The sequence below is a fragment of the Doryrhamphus excisus genome, chromosome 2 (assembly GCF_030265055.1).
Source record: "Doryrhamphus excisus isolate RoL2022-K1 chromosome 2, RoL_Dexc_1.0, whole genome shotgun sequence".
Taxonomy (NCBI): domain Eukaryota; kingdom Metazoa; phylum Chordata; class Actinopteri; order Syngnathiformes; family Syngnathidae; genus Doryrhamphus; species Doryrhamphus excisus.
The window spans coordinates 7,840,168-7,863,616 of NC_080467.1; the positions used below are offsets into that span (position 1 = coordinate 7,840,168).

The 23,449-nt window shown below is 40.8% G+C and overlaps 1 protein-coding gene across 2 annotated transcripts in view; it reads right to left on the bottom strand.

Moving 5' to 3' along the window:
- The window catches only part of pappaa (pregnancy-associated plasma protein A, pappalysin 1a), a 91,238-nt gene that overhangs the window by 56,051 nt on the left and 11,738 nt on the right, over positions 1-23,449 (bottom strand). For both annotated transcript variants that reach the window (XM_058065038.1, XM_058065037.1), the window contains exons 3-7: positions 14,423-14,568; positions 13,776-14,069; positions 13,497-13,689; positions 12,427-12,548; positions 5,287-5,788 (exon numbers count right to left, since the gene is read on the bottom strand). In XM_058065038.1, the coding sequence (XP_057921021.1) occupies positions 5,287-5,788; positions 12,427-12,548; positions 13,497-13,689; positions 13,776-14,069; positions 14,423-14,568 (1,257 nt within the window). The remainder of the gene's footprint in view (positions 1-5,286; positions 5,789-12,426; positions 12,549-13,496; positions 13,690-13,775; positions 14,070-14,422; positions 14,569-23,449) is intronic.

Below are 23,449 nucleotides of genomic sequence, written 5' to 3' on the forward strand. Positions count from 1 at the left end.
TCGGCCCAAATAAAGGTGGCGAGTGCAGTCCAATGACCACCAGAAGACGTTTGCGAGAGAAGTGTTTGAAGAACAAAATACATCTCCAAAGGCCACCTTCAACGCCACAAAATTGCCTACTTTTTGCACGAGAGCACCAAATATGGGACATTGAAAGGTGGAAAGAAGTTTTAATCTCTGATAAGAAAAAATGTAACCTTGATGGTCCTGGTGGCTTTCAACGTTACTGACTGGTTTCTTCAACAGTTCATAAAGGACGTCTTCCAGAGGAATAACCTCACTCTTTTGGACCATACCGCATGTTCCTCTGTTCTAAATCCAATTGAGAACTTTTGGGATGGATAACAGGGAAAGACTGTCTTCCAAACGGCGGATGCTTTCCGCGAAACCACCTTCTTTAGAGGGCAAAATTCATTCTTGCAATTTGTCAATCGGTCTTAACCTTTTGATCAGGAGTGCAACGTTTTGGGGCGCTTGGGGCTTTCCATCATGCATGCCTTGTGTCTGTTACAGATTGACCACAACATGAAGAAGTGGGGGGGGGGTTAAGCTCCTCCCCTCACCATTCCCCATGTGACTTAACCTTGCCACAATATTGAGTCACTATAACCATACTCAGCTGAAAGATTTTAGGAAGACAGGCGGTTAATTGGGCGAATGTCAACAACAAGCAAGACCAGCATGTGTCATTAATAACTCACAAGATTTTGACAGATAAATTTTGACTAGTTCGACACGAATGTTAGCCACTCTGAATGGCGGATTACTCTCACACCAAAACTCACTGGATGTAAAAACGAAAAAACGACCGTTTATGATTATGACTCATGTTACCTTTGACTTTGTTTCATATGAACTAAGTCTGTTTTTTTTTTTTGTCCATTGTTTCATTGACATGATTTCCACCAGAAATAATGACGCTATGATTGAACAACACATTCATCCACGCGATTTTCAGAATCAGAATTGGGATCCAAAATATTTTTTTTATTGACCGTAATCTTTCAAGTTGAACTATGAAATTTTTAATAATTTGTGGCAAAATGTTAACCAGTACCAAAGTCACCTTATGTTCCTTTGCTCACTTTGTTCAATAAAAAGTAGATTCTTTTTCCAGGGTCCAGCTTCTGCTGAAAGCATTCTAATTGATTATTTTAATCAGAATTTTTTTTAGCATTTCTTCTGTTTTTAGACTTCCACACTATCTTACATACACGGGATTTAAGAGAAAAGAGGACTTAAGAGGTGTTGGTGAAAACAAATACCAAAATTTCCTTTTGTTGGTCGCATACCAGGATGCATTGTTGATGTCGAGTGGGTACGAGTCAATCCAGTGAATCAGTCAATCAATCAAAGAACATCAAAAGGTTCTCAGATTTCCCCGAGACACTTAATGTGCATGATCGTTATTCAGTTCCGGAACGTCAGGTCTTTTTTCTAAGCCCACACAGCTGGTGTATTTAGACGAGGGAGACGTCTTCCACTGCTGCTGCTTACAGTAATGTTTAGGGGGAAGGTATGGATGAAAGGTAAAACAAGCCACTTGTGATGCGTTTACATGCCTTTGAAGACTTGATATGATATGATTTTCATCCTTGCTCGTTGTGGATCTAGACATTGTCTAGGGGTTTTATCTTCCAAGGTGAAGGAATATACCTTGCAGTGTTTTATTTCTGGTTTCATGTCAAATAACGTAGTAATGTGTCCAGCAACTAAGATTGTTATCATCTTGTCGACCTTTTCTGGAGGTTCTCAGATGACAAAAACAGATGAGAAAAACACTTAGAAAAACATTTTTAGTGACTGTAAGAACAACAAACAAGGTAACACATCTTTTGTCCATGCGGGAGCAGATAGTCATCTACGGTCTTTCCGTGTTAAACGGCCTCTATTTACCCTGTACTGCATAGCACTATCGCATCGTTCAGACTAACTACCTTCACATTTCTGTCCTGCCGTGACAGCGATGCCTTCCGTCGTCCTCCATCTTTTACTAACTCTGATCCATTCTAAAATCCACACTAAAAATAACCAATTACCTAAAAATGTCATCCAATACTTCTCTACAAGAAGAACTAAATTTGAAAAACTTATATGCTAGGACTACGTTAAAAATCCATAGTATTTCAGTATGTGGAATCAAACTATGGAATGGATTGAGTAAGACCCTCAAACAATGCACAACGATGAGCCAATTCAAGAAACAATACAAGCAGTTGATGTTTGCTAAATACAAGGATGAAGAGTCTTGAACCAGTCATGATGTGCTATATATATCACTATATTGACACTTACTATGGTACACATTATGTCATTGGATGGTCATATCACCTTGTACTTCGGTACGTGACAAAATTAAAACTAAAAATTAAACTTTTATATTAGGAAAGCAGGAAGTGAACAAATGTAACAGTTACTGATTGTAAAAGTACCAGATGGAGGGGTAGGATTTAATAAGCTTTGCTTCTTCCTACTCCTTTTGGACATGTGGAACTGTGAACTGATTATGTGATGCATTCAATTGTAATCTGATGTATGTTCAAATGAAATAAAACCATTACCATTACCAAAACGCTCTGAAAACAATCATCCAAGGCCAAACTTACAACCCCCACATCTGCAACTGACTAACAGAGCTTTAGGATGTGTAGCGAAGCCAGGACATTGAAAAGCAACTGTCACATTTGGTGCTCATAAACTGACTCTCTACGACTCGCTGCGACTCGCTGCGACTCGCTAGGACTCGCTAGGACTCGCTAGGACTCGCCAGGACTCTCTTGGACACATACAACCAAATTACTAAAGAATTTTACCAACTGAAGGATACATGCTATGGGAAAGAGGCTCTACCCCAATTACAGAGAGGGTGGCGGGGTCGATGGGAGAGTTTCTCCCTCCTCTGGGAGGTCTCCTCACATCAGCTCTGAGATAGCCTTTGACCCAATGACAGCTCTGAAACTCACATCACTGAGGGGATTAGTCCACTGGCAGGGGTGCCTGGGGAGGTCACAGCGAGCCTACCCCCCCCCCCCCACTCTCTCTTGGTGCTTTCACGACCCCCTAATGTTCTCCTCCATCACCTATTGCCCCTCTTGCAGAGCCTTGCAATTGATTTAATCCCAAATAGTCCAACCTTCAACCTCACACATCGCCTCTTCATTTCACACATCTTCGTTTTGCGCCATAATTCATCTTCTCGCTTTGACCTTCCTGCACTAAGTCATTCCAAACAAAGCGCCACCCATGAACGCAGAGCGAGAAATCCAACTGCTCCTTCTGCTCCATTTGACCCGGCTCAGGTAAAGGCCGGCGGCCTGACAGTGAAGATCAATGACCCAAGAAGAGACTTTGTGGTCTATGCTACTCGCTTTTGGATGATCTTTCTGGAATTCCTTTACATACATATGTTCTGTTTTTGTTGTTGTAAACTTGCTACAAACTGCCCTCCTGACCAGCGACAACATTCCATATGTACTCAGGAAGGTAAACAGTCCGCCAGTGCCACCGACCTCGACCACGGGAATGCAACCGCAGCTCGTGAAATCCACCGCAGCTTTTAAACGAGCTACAGTTTGTCAATAATCACAGAAATATGGCAAAGCCTGCCCCCTCCAATAAAATGGAAATGCTTTTATTTGTTTCGGACATGCTAACAAGTTACCGTTAAGTACATGATATGTTTACACTTCTATATGAAAAGGAGTAGGAAAAAGCAGAGCTTATTATCGTACTCTGAGCGATTGCTGATTACATACGCCCTATCTTTAAATCAGGGGTCTCAAACACGTGGTCCGCGGGCCAAATGTGGCCCGCAGGACACTAATTTGAGGCCCCCACCTTGATATGAAAGTTTAATGTTAGTGCGGCCCGCGCAAGATATGGATGCTGTATGGTATCATGTACACAGGAAAAATTATTACGTTTGATTAATACTGTTAATAACTGTTAATAGTTATCCTCCCTATCCGTGTGGAAGTGGTAAGTTTTTGGCTATTTTAAGTTCAAAGGAAATAACTTGAAGGCTACCGTTTAGGTCGCTAGCTCTCTAGTTTGCGAGTTAGCATGTGTCTCAAGACCCTGCAGTTGCGCAATATGTTGTAAATAAAAAGAGTATAAATGTGACTATAGTCGTGTTTTGTCATGTCTACAGGGCTCTAATAATGCTTTGTTTTTTATCTGAAAAAAAAAATTATTTGTCTACCCACCAACTATATGTGGTTTCTTAAGTTTTTATTATTTGCCGTTTTATTATTATTATTATATTTATTTATTTATTACTGATTGATTGAATTTCTTTATTCTTGATTTGTTTATTTATTTTTCATCTTATTTTGTGTAGAAAAATAAAAAGTAAGATATTTGAGAACAGTGGGATGTTTTATCAGAGCTTTTCTTGTAGAAAATCGAAACCAAAGCAAAGTTTATTCATTTTCCCGTTTTTAATAATGGGGTTTTTTTTGTTTTTTTGGAAAATCTGAGTTTTGAGACTCCTGCAAACTCCGGTAAATTGAGTTTGAGACTCCTGCTTTGAATGGTTAATTTTCTAAATAAAGGGAAATAAAAGAATAGAGAACTTGCAACATTAGATAGAGAAAAGAATGATAAATTTAAAAATTATTACTACAAAAAAAAGCATCTTACTTTGCCTTTGGAGGACCTTGGCTGTCCAAACTAGGAAGTATCATGGCTCTGTCTTGCGTAATCACATCTTATCAGACCCCCTTTTTCCTTCTCATGCGACCCACGCCGCTGCGAGGTGGCACAACACGCCAACCGGTGCCACGAATGGCAAAAAAATGTCTTTGAAGAGTCAGCACATTCCACGGGAGCAGAGCCCGAAACTCTCACCGCGGCGTGCACATAATACTCTCAACAAGCCATCTGTTTGCCCTCGCTTCACGGAACGGGGAAAAAAACAAATGTGGGCAACGAATGACCTGCGAGTTTGGAAATAAAAGTTGAACCGCAGGTTTGAAAGCAGCGGTGGTGGCTTGAAAAGGATATCTGGTATGGCGAGAATATGTTTGTGAGGGTAATAAACAAACACCCACTCGCTGTCAGCTCGAAAAATCCCTAATTAGCAGGCCTTTAAGAAAAGAAGGAAGAAAACACCAACCCCGTTTCCAGGGATACCGTTACCCATTCCAGGAATTTTTACAGGTACTAAATTTGGAGTGGCTGTAAACAAAGCATTGGTGTTGTCCAAATGTTTGAAAAGATTCGTCAAGGAGAACATATCACACGGACAGTTGACTCAAAATGTCATTTACCTACCAGGTCACTCACCTGTCTGTATACCGCCGACTGGGTTCGTTGAAAATGAGCCCATGTGGTGCGTGGGTGAAGGGCGGCTGCCTCAACAGGCGGTAACGCAGGGGTTGGCAGTCGCTGCACAGCGAGCAGTCGGGTTTGGACGCTAACAGGGTGGCATCTATCTCCAGGTGTTGCTCCATGGTGAAAAACTGGACCCCGTAGACTTCCTCCGCTATGTCCAGCTTCAGAGTGAGCGCTGTGTCGCAGAAGACGTTGCTGGGGCCCAAAGAGATGTTGTTGCCGCTGACGGTGAGGAGGAGGATGTTGTGGATGGCAGGAAGGGCCGTTTCTTCGGGGCTGAAGAAGGTGACCCAGACGGTCAGAGAGTCCGGCACCAGCGGGTAGGGGAACTCCAGTTGGAGCATGCAGCCCTGGAGGGGGCACTCGGACAGGCCCACGATGCCCTGCTCGATGCCCGCGTTGGGGCTCCACGTGCGCACACTTGGCTCGCAAGCTTGCTCCACATCTGGGGGACCTGTGGGGCAGATTAACCAAAAAAAAAAATCATAAATAAAAAAATATTAATATAAAATTATTAAAATATATTATTTTAGTTTTATCTATAAAGTATACATACCAATAAAAATCTAAAATATGTAAAATAATGGATATATATATATATATATAGTATAATATAATATCAAGTATTATATATAAAACTAAATATATTCATGTATATATATTATTTTTTTTAAATATATTGAAAGTGAATAAAAAATGAATATATTTAGTTTTATATAAAAAAATTACATATAACATTTTTATATATAATACTTTTAATTATATATACATAAATATATATATAATGTATGCATTTTTAAAATACATTGAAAATAAATAAAATATGAAATCCAAAATATGAAAGAAAATATTATATATATATATATATTGTGCATTTTTTGAAATATATTGAAAATAAATAAAATATCAATATATTTAGTTTTATAGATAACACTTTATATTATATTATACAATACTAAACATATTAAAAATAAGAAAAACCATACAAATATTTTTAAATGTATATTCAAGTACAATGAAAAGCTAATTATTGAAATATAATATGAATTACATTATAGAAATATGCTAAATTATGAAATAAATCAATAATAAATAAAATGTGGGTTTATGCATTCAGTAGCTAATTCATATTTCAGATGGAAATAGAAGAGTAACCCATGTTTATGTACCAGAGGACGCCATACATCATATATCGTTCAAAAACATAGCGTATGTCTCTCCGAGGTGCTTTTAGTCATACTCAATGTCCGTCTTTAATTTTAGTGAAGTTATGGCATCCTTTCCCCTTTATGAAAATATCCGTCATTCAAGCTGATCTTATGATTTGTTGCCAAACAATGCCAAGTGGGATACATTGTGGTCGTTTACGCCGTTGGATATGTTGGAGAAAATGTTCGGTCCTGCATGCACCGGCTCTCCTGAGATGCCAAGCGGGATACATTGTGGTCGTTTACACCCTTGGACCGTCTCTCCTGAGATGTGTGATGATGAATAGACTACATAACGATACAAGACGCTGAAATCCTGAAAACACGATGCCGATGTGCAGGTTTCGGGCGTCACTACGTTTTCTTGAAGTGCACCTCCCGCACGCTGAAGGTGGAGGTGAAACTGAGAGTTCATTGTGAGTTCTCATGCAGAGAGAGGTGTGCGCGTTGCGAGAGGGAGGCCCACGGTAAGGGCTCAGCAAAGTCATTACAAGCCCAAACAGTCACACTCGCTCCATATTTGGAGTCACACACACACGCACACACACACACACACACACAGCTAACTTGCATTATCCCAAGTGACGTAGACTAACATTCATCAAGTACTTTGAGAAGCCAGTGAGTGGCAGACACTATGTTCTCCCCCCCGATTTCCTTTTGTGCACTTCCAAGCTGGCAAGCGTGGAAGCCATTTGCTAACCTCATTTCTGGGCATCGTGCAAAATTCCACTGTTTAATCAAGTGAACACTGAATATGCTTTCCAAGCCACATTATCTCAACACATTTATTATTGTACTGTAACTGCGTGTGTGGCCAGAGTGGAGGTAAATGAAAGAAAAAAAAAAAAAGAAGAAGAACGTGGAAAAAAGACAGAGAGGCTGGTCGGGAATGATCTGCTGAAATACTCTAAGAGTAGGTTTTTCTTTTTGGGTTTACTCTCGGTGACCTCCTCCTGCAGGTCGTGCTTGATTGAATTTAGCATGTAGAACAGCCACTGAGAACACTTACTTCAGTAAAATCAGCTGTTATGGTGGGCTCCACTCCTGCTTTGGCACGCCGATTTACTGATTTAAGGCTCCGCTTTCTTTGCAGACCTTCAGTACATTCCTGCACCACCAAAGCGGGAGAATGACCCATTCAGACATTTATGCAGGTATTTAAGACCATATATGAACTATGTTGTTTTGATCTTTATGTTATTTAGCAAAAAATCTATTATTATAATAATAATTTTAGAAGAAATTTGGACTGTCTACAAGTTCATGTTGGATCAGTTTTCAATCAATTTTCAAAACTGAGAACATTTATGATGCTTTTTAACTGTTTAAAAAAAACATGTATGTTGTCATCTTTGTTTTTTATTATAAATTTATATTTATTTTAAATTTATTATTCATTCATTCATTTTCTACCGCTTTTTCCTCACGAGGGTTGCGGGGGTTTTCGGGCGAGAGGCGGGGTACACCCTGGACTGGTGGCCAGCCAATCACAGGGCACATACGTATAGACAAACAACCATTCACACTCACATTCATACCTATGGACAATTTGGAGTCGCCAATTAACCTAGCATGTTTTTGGAATGTGGGATGAATGTGAGTGTGAATGGTTGTTTGTCTATATGTGCCCTGTGATTGGCTGGCCACCAGTCCAGGGTGTACCCCACCTCTCGCCCGAAGACAGCTGGGATAGGCTCCAGCACCCCCCGCGACCCTCGTTAGTAAAAGCGGTAGAAAATGAATCAATCATTTTTTATAATTTTTTTTTACAATTTTTACATTTTTTTTTTTTTACAAAAAAAAGCATTTTTTTTCAAATGTATCCCGTAATGTAATATTATACTCTATACGGTATTGTATACTGGTATCGCCAGTACCAGCCTGAATGTTTCATAGTACCGTATGGAAAAGGAAATCAATGGTATCAGTCTGTTTTTTTGCGAATAAACTTTCAACCAGCCAAGTGAACCAGAACACATGGATGGATATACACTGGTGCCCGTCCACCATACCATCATAACCAACATGCTGACCCATATGCTGTCCAGAGAGGCAGGAGGCTGAGCGAACCCAGAGGAGATATATCCAGGCCGGCATTATGCTTTCTAAGAAAGGCCACTAAGAAGTGACGACTTGAAGACCCCTGGTACCTAAAATCAACGTATGGTTCCAAAATCTGTGCAGTGTTACACGAAGCAGCTAGAGAAGGGAACCTATGCCACACTTGAGAGTGCTTGTAATTACTCGGAAAGTTGATTCTGAGCCTCACTGGGACATTTTTTACGCCCCACACATCGCAGTACATATAGAGTACATAGTGTGTGTTGCACACTGCTGTTTCCAATCAAGCCAGTCTGCTTACTTGTGAATAACGCTAACCACACACACAAGTCTCTCAGGCTGCGGTTCTGTACAAAAATTGAAAAAGATATACTTGCTGAACACTTTGCTGTTGGGTAAAGAACATATGCATAAAGTGAGGATTTGATTGGTCAGCTTTCGGGATGAAATCCTTGATATTATATTACGTGCAATGCCAAAAGGCCATTTCTAAAATCGACTTTTAAAGAGCACCGTGCATAAAGCGACAGATCACAGCACTTCCGACGCGTTTTTTCTTACATTTTCTGATTTTTCTCTCATTTCTGTTTAGTTTTTGCTGAACCAAAACTCTCAGGTTGCGTTCGCGCTTGTCATGTTTGCTTTTGGTTGAGAGGACCTCAGCTAGTCTGGTTTCCTTTCTGGGAGCTGCTTCTCAGAGCTTTGGTTTCCCACTGCCATGGTTCCCTGTCGGTTCCAACTGAAGCTGACGTTTTTGGTTTTTGGTTGGGTTTTGGGTGTTTGCGGTTTGCCGAACCAAAAGGTGTCTGGGCCGAGTGGGCCACCCGTTTGCATAATGAGGTGGGCACTGTTACCTCAAAAAAAAAAGTGTGCAAATTACCTCCATCTTTATTACATTGCATTATAAACTAACAATAGAAAACGTCAGGGAAGAACTAAATTTGAAACACTTTTATGCTAGGACTATGTTAAAAAGCCATAGCATTTCAGTATGTGGAATCAAACTATGGAATGGATTGAGTAAGACCCTCAAACAATGCACAACGATGAGCCAATTCAAGAAACAATACAAGCAGTTGATGTTTGCTAAATACAAGGACGAAGAGTCTTGAACCAATAAAATAATTAAAATTAAAATTAAAATTAAAATTAAAATTAAAATTAAAATTAAAATTAAAATTAAAATTAAAATTAAAATTAAAATTAAAATTAAAATTAAATGAAAAAATAAAAAAAAACTTAAATTATATTAGGAAAGCAGGAAGTGAACAAATGTAACCGTTGCTGATTGTAAAAGTACCAGGTGGAGGGGTAGGATTTAATAAGCTTTGCTTCTTCCTACTCCTTTTGGACATGTGGAACTGTGAACTGATTATGTGATGCATTCAATTGTAATCTGATGCATGTTCAAATGAAATAAAACCATTACCATTACCAAATGCTCCAAAAACATGGAAACCAGAGGAAGCCCACTGTCTCTTGTCGCATCCAAAATCCCGGTGTGCACCAAAGCAGCTGACCCAGATCGATGGAGAGATGGGTCTTGAAATGTGAAGGCGACACAGACGAGCGTGTGTGGCAACGGTCCTCTTTAAAAGCATATTATAGAAGCTTTTTATGAAACTTAAGATGGTAAATATAGCACCAGAGTTCCTTTTAACCGAACCAAACATGACAAGTGTGAACGCACCCTTTTTTTTTTTATTTTAATTCTACGGCACACAACCTCTTCTTGTATCGCTCCTGCAGCGGAGGGCATTTTCTTTTTTTGGTTTTCCCTCCAGCCATGTCCCTCCAAGGGCATAGAGTAGTAAAAATTTATGAGAGGTACTCGATGACCCTCTATGAGAAGTGCTGCCATGAGGTGCCAAGTGCATGCATGAACGCTCATCTCATGAATGCACACACATGCAACTTGCTTATTTCCCATATACTTTAAATGCAAATGAATGCTTATGCGTGCATTAGAAGTGAGAAACTACTGCAGACCACCACCACTCCACCCCACCCCCGAAAAAACCCCACACACAAAAACCAGCAGCTGCGGAGTCCTCCGAGATGCCGGGGCTGGGGCAGAGTTAAGAGGAAACGGGGAGCTGACACAATCAGGGAGACCTTCCAAGAAGGAAAATTGAGTACAGTTTACACACGGAGCACGTTGGACAAGCCCAGACTTGCCTCTGGTACACACATTATAGCCGGTGTTAAGGCAAGGTTCAGTGACTTTAAATAATCTATACATCAAACACACACACACACACACACATGGGATAAAACGTATTTGGTTCGTCTGTTTGGCAAAGTGCCTGAAGGACTGCGAGCATCGAGTTGATATGTGGAAGAGGGCAGCTCCAAAGTAGTAAATAGGTGTAATAAGGCATGAGTAATGGGCCCCCGGCTTGTATACTATCACTTTAAACATTAACAGCATCATCACAACTACATTCAATCTAAATATTCCTCATTTACAGCTACACATCATTAGGACTAAACATTAGGACTAAACTAGTCCATCCATGTCCGCAGAAATGTGGTCAAAGGACCGAAGAGGAATTCACTCAATTTTGCTTTGGAGAAAAAATAATCATGCTTATTTTTTAAGTTGTACATCCTGGACTGGTGGCCAGCCAATCACAGGGCACATATAGACAAACAACCATTCACACTCACATTCATACCTATGGACAATTTGGAGTAGCCAATGAAGCTAACATGGGTTTGGAATGTAGGGGAGCAACGCACGCACGGGAAGAACATGCCAACTCCACACAGAGATGCACAAGCAGAGATTCCAACCCAGGACCAACATGCTAACCACTCCTCCACCGTGCGGCACCGAAAACATTCATTCATTCATTCATTTTCTACCGCTTTTCCTCACAAAGGGGGGTGCTGGAGCCTATCCCAGCTGTCTTCGGGCAAAAGCCAATCACAGGGCACATATAGTCAAACAACCATTCACACTCACATTCTTACCTATGGACAATTTGGAGTCGCCAATTAACCTAGCATGTTTTTGGAATGTGAGAGGAAACCGGGAAACCCACCCATGCACAAGGAGAACATGCAAACTCCACACAGAGATGGCCGAGGGTGGAATTGAACCCTGGTCTCCTAGCTGTGAGGTCTACGCGCTAACCACTTGCAGCCCGCCCCGAAAACATAATAGTTGTTATTTATATGTAACATTACACAGTATTTCATTGGTAGTGTGTTATGAATTATTATTATTTGATTTGAATTGAGATTAAGACCCCCCCAAAAATAGTAATCCAGTAGTGATTAATGATGATTATAAAATAATTCAGGAATGTTGAGGAGATGAGTAGTGATGAAATTGAACTGAAAAGGTGGTGGTGGTCTACGCCACTGTAGCTCATAATAGCGAGCCAAAATGCTTGATGCTAGCATAGTGAAAAGCTCAAAGTGCTGCAGCAGCGCACAGATGGGACAAAAGTATTTTAATAACATAAATACCTCATCCCTGTAAAGTTCTTATAATCAGAGCACCAAAAAATGTCTCAAATCCCACTTCTGTCAGCTTTTATTGCACTTACATCCCACGCAAAGCGGGGAATTCCATTTCTGACATGGGAGGTGGGAATAGTGGTACCTTAAATCTTGATCCTCATGAATGAGTGCGTGTTTTGGAGATGAGTCAGTGGACCAAATGTTTGCAATGTTGGAGCTTTGACTCATAGAGCCAACAAAGCTAAACCTCCATTCGGTGTCAGCATATTTGGCATTGTGAGGTGCGGCGTCTTCATAATGTATTTTTATTACAATCGGGAACGCTTGTACAGGACGGAGGACACGCTACCTTCAGCCTCGAGCGGTGACCAGTGACCAGAGGGCGCGCACGGTCGTGGGGATGATGAGTTGGAGGCGTACTGCAGTAGAACTCGCCCCTCGGTGCATTTATCGCACACTGATCCCAATTCTCTAGGAAACCAACAGACAGGCACAGCAACCAACTTAGATATAGGCCAAACGCACGTCATGCAGACTATATCAATAATAAGAATAATAAGAAAAACCTAATATTTCCATGTTGGGAAGAAATCTCAGGAATTCAGAATTTGCAATTCCAGTGGACCTTGTTATAGCTTGTAAGAAATACAAACCCCCTACATACCCCCAAAAGGTTAACATTTATGTTGAGAAAAAACCCATAGCGTAAATTCTGGCATCAAACAACATTAAATTCATCATACAGCACCTTAACACTCAAACGTTGTACGACAGAAATATAGAAACATGTATCAATATGTGTTTAACATGAAAAAAACATTTTTAAGTTTTCACATACTGCATTTCATTTGAGAAAACAATTTCATTGGAGGATCTGAAGCCCAAAGCCCAGAGGGAAGCTGACGTCATTGCAGAGTCCCAATGAATGTGTTGCTCAGACACAATGCCATTATGGGAAAAGTTTTGTTGTTTTTTTTACTCAAACTGTGGCCACTTTGTATATTTGTATATCCATATTTTGAGTGTTAAGTTGTTGTGTGATGAATGTAATGTTGTTAGTACATTCTTCTTTGAAAAATGACACCGTCAGTCAAACAGTTGTTATACTGCTATAGACAGTACGTATAATGACCTTCTGTGATTTCAAAGGGTTGACCAGCTCATTACGTCCACTGAAAGCTCATGATCGAGTCCTGCCAAAGAAGGAGCGATTGTTTCCTCACTGACCCGTGAGCGACCGAGTATTTATTAGTAGTACTTCTGAAGTCACAGAGATGTCACAAGTCTAGAAGTTAGCCATAAATTAGCCACATCACTGTATAAATTGCAGGGTTCAAAGTTGAAGAAAAACGTAGTACTTAAATGGAAAAATATTTTATGACAGAAACAAAGAATTCAAGCCTATCCAGGTAATTTCACCTGTCGTAAAAGTGTCCCGAGATGGGTGGGAACCATTCCAACGTGAAGGAGTTGTGATGTTGCTCCACCACCTGTGGGGGCATTGCCACCGGAGGGGGTTTGGAGTTCGGTTGCCAGGTCTGGTAAACCAGGTCCAGGTAGCAGTGCATCCGAGCCACTTGGTTGAGGGTGAAAGAGTCGGTGCAGGAATCATCTGCAGGGAAACAAAACCTCAGGTTGCCGCATCATTTCTACGAACTTGTCCTCATGAAGACGTGGCAAACGGGGCACGTCCCTCACCTGCGTAACTCATGTAGTTGTTAAAAGGCGTGTGAGTGAAATGCGGAGAACCGCAGGTTTCGTTCCCCGGTTCTGGATCGTGGCAGCCTTTGAACTTGGACGTGGGATTAGTGTCTGCACACAGATCTCCGGTCTCCATGGAGGGCTCCGTTTCCAAGCACGCATCGTTACAGGATTCGATCTCCGAGATCCCTCGGAAAACGTGGTAGAGTCCCAGACTGTGGCCGATCTCGTGCACCATGGTGTCGGTGTGGCCGAAGGTACCGTAGAAAGACGGGTTCAGCACAATTCCACCTGAGAGGGGAAATGGTTTCTCTCAATGAACCGCAGTTCCGGCAGCACTCATGCAGCCCCAGACCATCACCGTGTTTGACATTATAATGTTGCTACTCACTTGTGTAGCAGCATCCATTTAGACAATAAATATTGAATTGATATTGCTATACAAGCTGTACATAAACTACTCTAAAGTATATCCAACTTATGGTCCCTTGAGAAGATCAATAAGTAGCTAATGCATTATTCACAGGCCGCATGGGCTTCATTATAATCTTGATAAAGACAAGACGCTGCTTGGGGCTCCGACTATAATTAGCCCAAATCAAGAGTGGATATTTGCATCATCATGCATGCCGTGTCTTCTATACCTAAATGCGTGAGGGCTTCTTTGTCCCACGGCCAAGTGGCAACCCCCGCTAGATCTTCATCAGAGGAGTTGGCAAAGAAGACGTTCAGGTGAGTGGAGCCATCCAAGTGCAGAATCTCTTTCAGCTCTTTCACGTCCAGATAGGCTCTGGGAAATGGAAACAAAACAAACGCAGAGAAGAAGAGGCTTGTTAATACTAAACATGTTTAGTTTGGAGGTTTCCATTCGTGAGAAGACATCGAAAGCATACACTAAGGAGAGAATGTTTAGTAGAAGGACAAAAGTTGATATTTTTAAAGAATAAAGTCAACATTTTGCAAAAATTAATTAGCAACACAACAAAAAAAAGGCAGAATGTGGATGGAAAATGGAAGTCTATCATCTATCCTCGCTATCTTTGTACACATTGCCCAACTCATGCACAGGATCTCAACAGGGACGTACTTCAGCTAACTCGTTAGCCTCTAATTGATTTGTTCTAAACTTAGACAGGGTTTGAAACTGAGTGGGGGAAAAAGGGCAAAGTAAGAAACCAAAAAGTACCACTTCCACACAGTATGGGAGAAGTCAATATAATGTAACCTAATGTATCAGCAATGTAACATTTTACAACATACAAATTCTCGCCATCATTACATCACTATTCTTCAAATATTTTTTCTCAATATTTATTATATATATTATGTATTATATATTATTATTATTATTATTATATATATTATACATATATTATTTTAATGTCAAAAGTTAGTCAGACTTTCATAAGACTTGCACATCATGAGAAAAAGTAATTTTACAAAAAAAATGTACTTTATGTCCCTTAAAAACATACAAATAAAAAATGTTTTATTTTCTCAGACCTTTTAATTTAATAATGTGTTTTATTGGCAGCAAATAGTTTAAATTATGTCGTGACACTTGTACCACTTCCACACAGCATGGGAGAACTCAATGTAATGTAACCTAATGTTTCATCGATGTACCATTTTATGACATCCAAATTTGGAGTTCCTCGCCATCATTACATCACTATTCTTGAAATATATATTTTGTCCTCAATATTTATTATATATATATATATATATACATATATATACGTATATATATATATATATATTATTTTTATGTCAAAGGTTAGTCAGCCTTTCATGAGACTTGCACATCATGAGAAAAAGTAATTTTACAAGAAAAATGTACTTTATGTCCCTTAAAAACATACAAATAAAAAAATATATTTTATTTTGTCAGACCTTTTAATTTAATAATGTGTTTTATTGGCAGCAAATAGTTTAAATTATGTCGTGACACTTGTAAAATCCTTTTTATGACTTTCTTGTCAAAACATTAGCTCAAAGATAATCTTATACTCATAAATTGATCATTATATTCTAGCAACACTGTGACTAATTTTTTTTTTGGAATGGGAATATGAACATAATAAAAATAAAAAAAAAACAGACTGACGCGGAAAACTTCTGCCCAAGTAGACCAGATCAAGGAATAGTTTGCAGGAAGGAAAGATCTTCATAAAGGGAATTCCTCGGAACACGGCAATGCACTTTCAATTTGAAGCCACTTGAACCATTTGTCATCGTTGCTTTTAAATCCTCGCTATTGCACCCTTGTGTAATCGAGAGGAAATTGAACCATGTTGAGGCTGTTGTCTAGGAAGTGCCAGCGACCAATAAACAGTAACCCAAAATGCAAGCAAGGGCCTTCATTTCCCTTGTTTGTAGCAGCGCTGATAGCCAAGCCGCAATTCCTTGTGAACATCATGGCGACACATGTTTTATGTTGGGAAGACAACCAGTTCAATAAAACATTTGCTGCTATTATTCCGTTTGATTGGGATCATCTCCTGAGGCGTTCATTTTCAACAAGCCCGCCAGTACTGAAGCTTTTGTCTTCCGATGTGGGGGCCGAGCGCCGGTGGGCAAAAGGTGGCACACTGCTAACCGCATCATCACTCAGCGCTACGAGACAGTCAAACTGTCGTTCATTTCATGAATAAATTAAAGCCTGGCCGGTGGCCCTGGCAGACGGCGTCAGTGAGAGCAGCCATCTTTTCAAAGTGTCAATAAATGCGTTGCATCTGCTGAATGGACACCAGACCCAAACATGGCACAAATTATCAGCTGTTTTTATCTACTTCAGCGGATTATGATGTAATTCTATGTTAAACAACAATAAGTTGCTACATGGAATCATTTCCACCCAACAAATTTGTTCATTACGTTGACTTACTGCCGTGTCCTATTATTTCCTATCCCAGTCTTCATACCGCAACACCCCCGGTATCATTTATTCCATTCAACGCTCTGAAAATGGCAGCCGCAGACATGCCAGCGTGCTTTTGAGTGAATAGTTACAAAAGCAAGTGTCTGCATAAGATATTAGAATCCAAATGTAAAAGCAAGCTGACTGGCGGCGTATGTTCAATGTCACCTAGAGGAAACAATTTAAAAGTGGCTAACAGTGGTGTTTGGCAGCGCTTTTTTTACAGGAAATACGCCCGTGAGAAAATTGTCCCTCCTGGCAATTCGGTTAAGGTATTAGCTAGTATTTAATAAATAAAGTCCACACAAAGTTTTGATGGATAAATCTGACTGCATCGCTACATGGATGGCCATGGAAGGGCTCCAGAAATAAACGGTAGACTAAGTAGTAACTTTGGCAGTTTTACCAGAATAAAGTCCTACTTTGTCATTTTAGCTTGAAGCAGTAATGACATGAGTGAAAAACACAAAGGTTGACCCAACTTTATGAATATAAGTTAGCCACTTTAACATGAGGGGTGTTGACATTGTTGCGCAATACCATATCTTATTACCGACGTGGAACTTTTACAACTTTTCCAAAAATAGCATTAATTGTTACAATAAAGTCATACTTTCTTCACAAAAAATGACCTAAGACAAGTAGTCTATATGTGCCCTGCCATTGGCTGCCGACCAGTCCAGGGTGTACCCAAAGTCAGCTGGGATAGGCTCTAGCGTACCCCCGCGACCCTAGTGAGGAAATGGGGCCTAGAATATCGATGGATGGATGGATGGATGGGTGGATTGATGGGTGGGTGGGTGGATGGACGGATGGATGGGTGGGTGGATGGAAGGAAAGATGGAAGGATGGATGGAAGGAAAGGTGGGAGGGTGGATGGATGGATGGATAAATGGAAGGATGGATGGAAGGGTGGGTAGGTAGGTAGGTAGGTAGGTAGGTAGGTAGGTAGGTAGGTAGGTAGGTAGGTAGGTAGGTGGGTGGGTGGATGGGTGGATGGACGGATGGAAAGAAGGGTGGGAAGATGGATGAATAAGCTGGAAGGATGGATGGAAGGGTGGGTAGGTGGATGGATGGGTGGAAGGATGGATGGATGGAAGGGTGAGTAGGTGGGTGGATGGATGGATGAATGGATGGATGGGTGGGGTGGATGGATGGACAGATGGAAGGATGGGAGGATGGATGGATAGATGGAAGGATGGATGGAAGGGTGGGTAGGTGGATGGATGGATGGATGGGGGATGGATGGATGGACGGAAGGATGGAAGGATGGAAGGATGGATGGATGGAAGGGTGGGTGGATGGATGGGTGAAAGGATGGATGGATCGATGGATGGATGGGTGGAAGGATGGACGGATGGAAGGAAGGGTGGGAGGATGGGTGGATGGATGGATAGATGGAAGGATGGATGGGTGGGTGGGAGGAAGGATGGAAGGCTGGGTGGGTGGATGGATGGATTTGGGTGGATGGATGGATGAGTGGCATAACCGTAAAGCATTGGCATTGCCTAATGACGACTATTATACTTTCACAATCAATGACTTGGAAGTGTATAAGAGATATAAAGTCATCCCTCAAAATATAACATCATTGCGTACAGTCGTATCGAAGGACAGAAAGACAATAAATTGGGTCAATTTCCCCATTAATTCAGGAATGTCCTTGTTTTCCTTAGTAACTTGGGTTGGCCATAGAGTTGGATTCGTAAGCGCGTCCAACTGATGAGGCCATCAAGGCAACAAGGCATTAGCCGGCTTGACACACATCTTGTGCTTTTTGCAGTGGGAATGATTTAAGCGTCCTCAGCGCACCTCAGCGTCTGCATAAGCTGTAGATTTACAAGCGTCGTCTCGATACTCTTGCAAGAAAAGCAGCTTTGATCAGCTGCCACTTGGGCATGTCTGTAGAAGTGTTTGTGTAGCATGAAGAGTTTGGAGGAGTTGACTGCGTCTTTGTGTCTGTCCATTCACATCTTTCTCAAAGATGGGCGCTAATGACCCTTTACTCGGGTTTACCCCGACCCTGTCACACTCCTCCTCTGAACTCCGTCACATGGTTGCGCCTCACCACGCCTCCGAAGCTCACATCAGACGGCGGGGAGGGAACTATTTTGCGTGCGTTTAACCGCGACGCTTTTCAGCAGCTTTTTTCAATGGAGAATTGGAAAGCGTAAAGGGAAAAGGTGGCGGAATCTGCTAGAGGTTGACTGAAACTGCTGCATTCATGCTTTTAAAAGGGAGATTATGACTTAATCCATTTACACCCATGTATAATTCATATACAGCCATAAATGTGCCTCGTATACATTCCATCCAGGAAGCGCGGGCCAGCGCTGAGGGAGCTGGCGTGGCAATGACACACTGGCGGCCAATAGAACTTCAAGTGGGTTAACACCACAGCCCCTAAACCCCATCGTTCATCTTGGCCTTTATTGCCAGACTTGGGTACTTGTCCTCAACCAAGGAATGGTAGCGCTCCATTTAACGGGAAAACGAAATGTCATTTTGCTGGAGAGATGGAATTGTAGGATACAAAACTAAAGTTGTAATATGATAAGAAAAATGCCATCATTTTACAAAAACAACCTCTTCCAGGAAATGACTCTGTTTACAAAAACATTTTCATTTTACAAGAATGAAGTCAAATATTACAAGAAAAAGGACAATTTTAGCTGAAGGAGGTCCGAATATGACAAGTCATAGTTTTATGAAAATAGGAAGAATTAGAAACACAGAAAAATCAACCATAATTCTGTGGCAATGCAGTCAGAATATGCCAAAGAAATGAGTCACACATTTGCAATATAATGAAGGAATAAAAATAATTTTATGAGGAAAGAAAATCACAAGTATAAAGTTGTAATATTCCAAGAAAAAAATTAGAACTCATGAAAAAAGTCCCTATTTCACAAGGATGAAGACGTAATATTATGAGGAAAAATAATACAAGTATACTATAACAAGAATAATAAAAGTCATGATTTTATGACAGTAAAATTACACAAAGTAAGTCATTTTAAGGTAAGTATTTTATTTGTAATAGAGTATTACAAGAAAAACTATAGAATGAAATCATAATATGACACAGAATTTCTCATTTTACGGTCATAAATTAGTATTATAAAAATCATATTTTTACAACAATCCATTTTTAATATTATGAGAAAAAGCCATGAAAGAAGACATAATATTTCAAGAAATAAGTCTCGGACATTTGTGTTAATATTTTTGACATAATTCTAGGGCTGCAATGATGTCAGCCTCCCTCTGGGCTCCTCTGGCTCCTCTAGTGGACAGAGGCAGCATTGCAGCCCCCCAGCATGCAAGAACCAATTAAATGCAATATGGGATGAAATTAAAATAGCTCTTGCTCTTTATTTTCAACTCGTTTTGGTACTTACCCGATATATTTATTACCTAGCTTTGAGAGTTAAGTTACTGTGTGATGATTTTAGTGATTTTAAATTAGCCGCACCGCTGTCGAAGCCATAGGGTTGAAATGTTTAAGTATATCTATATTATATATATACTATATATACGCATATATAACTGAGTGGGTTAACAGCCCCTAAACCCTGTTGTTCATCTGTGCCTAGACGTGGACACTTGTCCTCAAAATTCCAGCTTTGCAAAGGAATGGTGGCAGATTCCGATTCAGAGTGAAGTTGGGAGTAATCATAATAACAATAATAACAACCAAAAGGATTTAACAGGACAATGGGGCCCCCCCAATTCCCTGAAGTGGATGCTCTTAATCGGGCAGAAATTTGGCAACATCCTCATGGCTGCCTTTCTGCCAACTTAACGACCGCCATCTCACCAGGCATAAAGCGATGAACTCCTTGGTGTAACATACTTAAAAAAAAAAAAAAAAGATATAATCTGACAATCCATTATCCCATCTGAGTAGGCTAATGGCCTCGAATGCACAGGTGAAATGTCGACAACAGGTGTTTTATAAGTGCGCTACGGCTTTAAAGGGGAAGTGCAAAGTCCTGGTATTTACGAACAAGCACTCCATTATGTTTTATGGGACAGGGCTTAATGGTTTAGACGACTAACTGTAAAACACCCAAGTCAAGGGCTCGGGAGATTAGCTCCCTCCGCTGAGCTAAATACGACGACGGCGGTGGTGGCGGCGGCGGAGGTGGAGGGTCCAGGGGGTGGAGGATGGAGAAAGGGTGGTCCATCCATCAATGTGCCACAAGAGAGCTATTGACTCATGAGAACCAGAGACGGGGGCCAAGGAAAAAGGGAAGACCTATTAGCCTCTGACAAAGCCTGGCCAGAACTTCATTTCCCAAAACATATCGCGGCATAAAAGGTTTATGTGGCCATCATGCAACAGTCCATAAAGGCTAGCCTGGTATCTGACATATATAGCATATTTCATCGTCACTATAAATTATTATTTATTAACATTTTTAATGAATAACAACCTATAGTCCATCTCTGTGTGGAGTTTGCATGTTCTCCCCGTGCATGCGTGGGTTTTTTCCGGGTACTCCGGTTTCCTCCCACATTCCAAAAACATGCTAGGTTAATTCATTCATTCATTCATTCATTCATTTTCTACCACTTTTTCCTCATGAGGGGTGCTGGAGCCTATCCCAGCTGTCTTCAGGCGAGAGGCGGGGTCCACCCTGGACTGGTGGCCAGCCAATCACAGGGCACATATAGACAAACAACCATTCACACTCACATTCATACCTATGGACAATTTGGAGTCGCCAATTAACCTAGCATGTTTTTGGAATGTGGGAGGAAACCGGAGTACCCGGAGAAAACCCACGCATGCACGGGGAGAACATGCAAACTCCACACAGAGATGGCCGAGGGTTGAATTGAACCCTGGTCCTCCTAGCTGTGAGGTCTGCGCGCTAACCACTAGACCACCATGCCGCCTGCTAGGTTAATTGGCCACTCCAAATTGTCCATAGGTATGAATGTGAGTGTGAATGGTTGTTTGTCTATATGTGCCCTGTGATTGGCTGGCCACCAGTCCAGGGTGGACCCCGCCTCTCGCCTCAAGACAGCTGGGGTAGGCTCCAGACCCTTGTGAGGAAAAAGCGGTAGAAAATGAATGAATGAATGAATGAACAACCTATATCACCTTTATATTTGTATTATCTACTATAGTAGACAAAATAATACACCATTTAAGACATAAGTATAAGACATAATGTGTTGCTATAAATGGGACCCGAATGTCGTGTGGACAGGAAGTGGTGTTGGGGTTTACAGTTGCAACAGTAGTCTGTGTTTTGGTTAGCGATGATTGTGCCTGTCGTAGTAAAATCATTCAACCCTGTAATAAAAGCCTGTTGTTATACTGTAAATTATATATGGTAGTAGTATAACAGAGTACAGTACGTACAGTATTTGACTGTTTTCCAGACAAAGGAATGTCTGACAAAACTGCTGAGAGAAAAAGCATGAAAAAAAGAACAAAGAATTGTCAAAAGGAAAGGTCCGGGACAACAATGGCCGACATACAAAGTGCATTGTTCATGCAGCGCTCCACAAGCGGGGAGTCCAAAATATGCGTGTAGTGCATACCATTGGCATACCATAATCAATGCAACACAAGCAGCCACTTGAGGATGATGATCTGAATGAGACTATCACCCTGTTTTTCTTTCTTTCTTTCTGGTATGCTTCAACACCCCCACGCCCATCTTTCAAATACCACGGAGATTTGGACACTGGCAGCCAGTTGTTGACGGCTAAATCAAGCAGATTCTCCCCAGCCGCTTGATGAATGAGCTTCGAGCGGTGATGACTAAGCTGGAAGGGATGTGAAACCCACCTGCTTTTGCTCTCCGGTGTTGTTAATTAAATGACATTATTTTTGCTATTTAGCCATCATTTCAAACAAAAAGGGATGTGGCGGACTGACAGCACTCCCAAGCTTCGGTCCTGATTGAAACCAGCCACTGTCGTTTCTCAATTTATGCTATCACATGTCACCATTTTATACAAATCACGTCCACTTTCAATAAATATCACAATCGTGGATTGGAAGTATGTTAAAAATGTATCCTTGATCTTGGAATTTAGACAGTTTAAAGGGATTTTAGTTCCATGCGTCTGTAGCTTTAATGCTAATGAGCTGTGTTTGTGTATCTCCAGGAAACTTAGAGTTTCTACCTCCAAGGCTGACTGACAGATAGTTGGCAAAGCTCCAGGATTTATTTTGAGATGTGTAGCAAAGCCTGTTGGAGCTAAGGACTGGTCAGAGGCTGCATCATGTCCACCAGGAAGACATTTTTCATTCAACGCATCATGAAAACACTCAACATACAAAGTGGAGCAAACAATAAGGGAGGTCATGGATTTTTCACACATTTGGCACTCATAAACTGGCGATGGGAACACAAGGTTAAGCGTGTCTGAAACTAATAAACCATAACCATGACATGCTGCTTTGAGAACATCATTAAAAAGTCCATTTTGCATAATACGATGAGACGAAACCCTGCCGCAGCCCCCCTAACATGCAAGAACCAATGAAATGCATTATGGGATGAAGTATGTATGTATGTATAAGTAAGTATGGGATAAGTAAGAGTATTACAAGAAAAACTATAGAATGAAATCATAATATGACAAAGAATTTCTCATTTTACGGTCATAAATTAGTATTATAAAAAACATATTTTTACAAGAATCAATTTTTAATATTATGAGAAAAAGCCATGAAAGAAGACATAATATTTCAAGAAAAAAGTCTTGTGTTAATTTGTGTTAA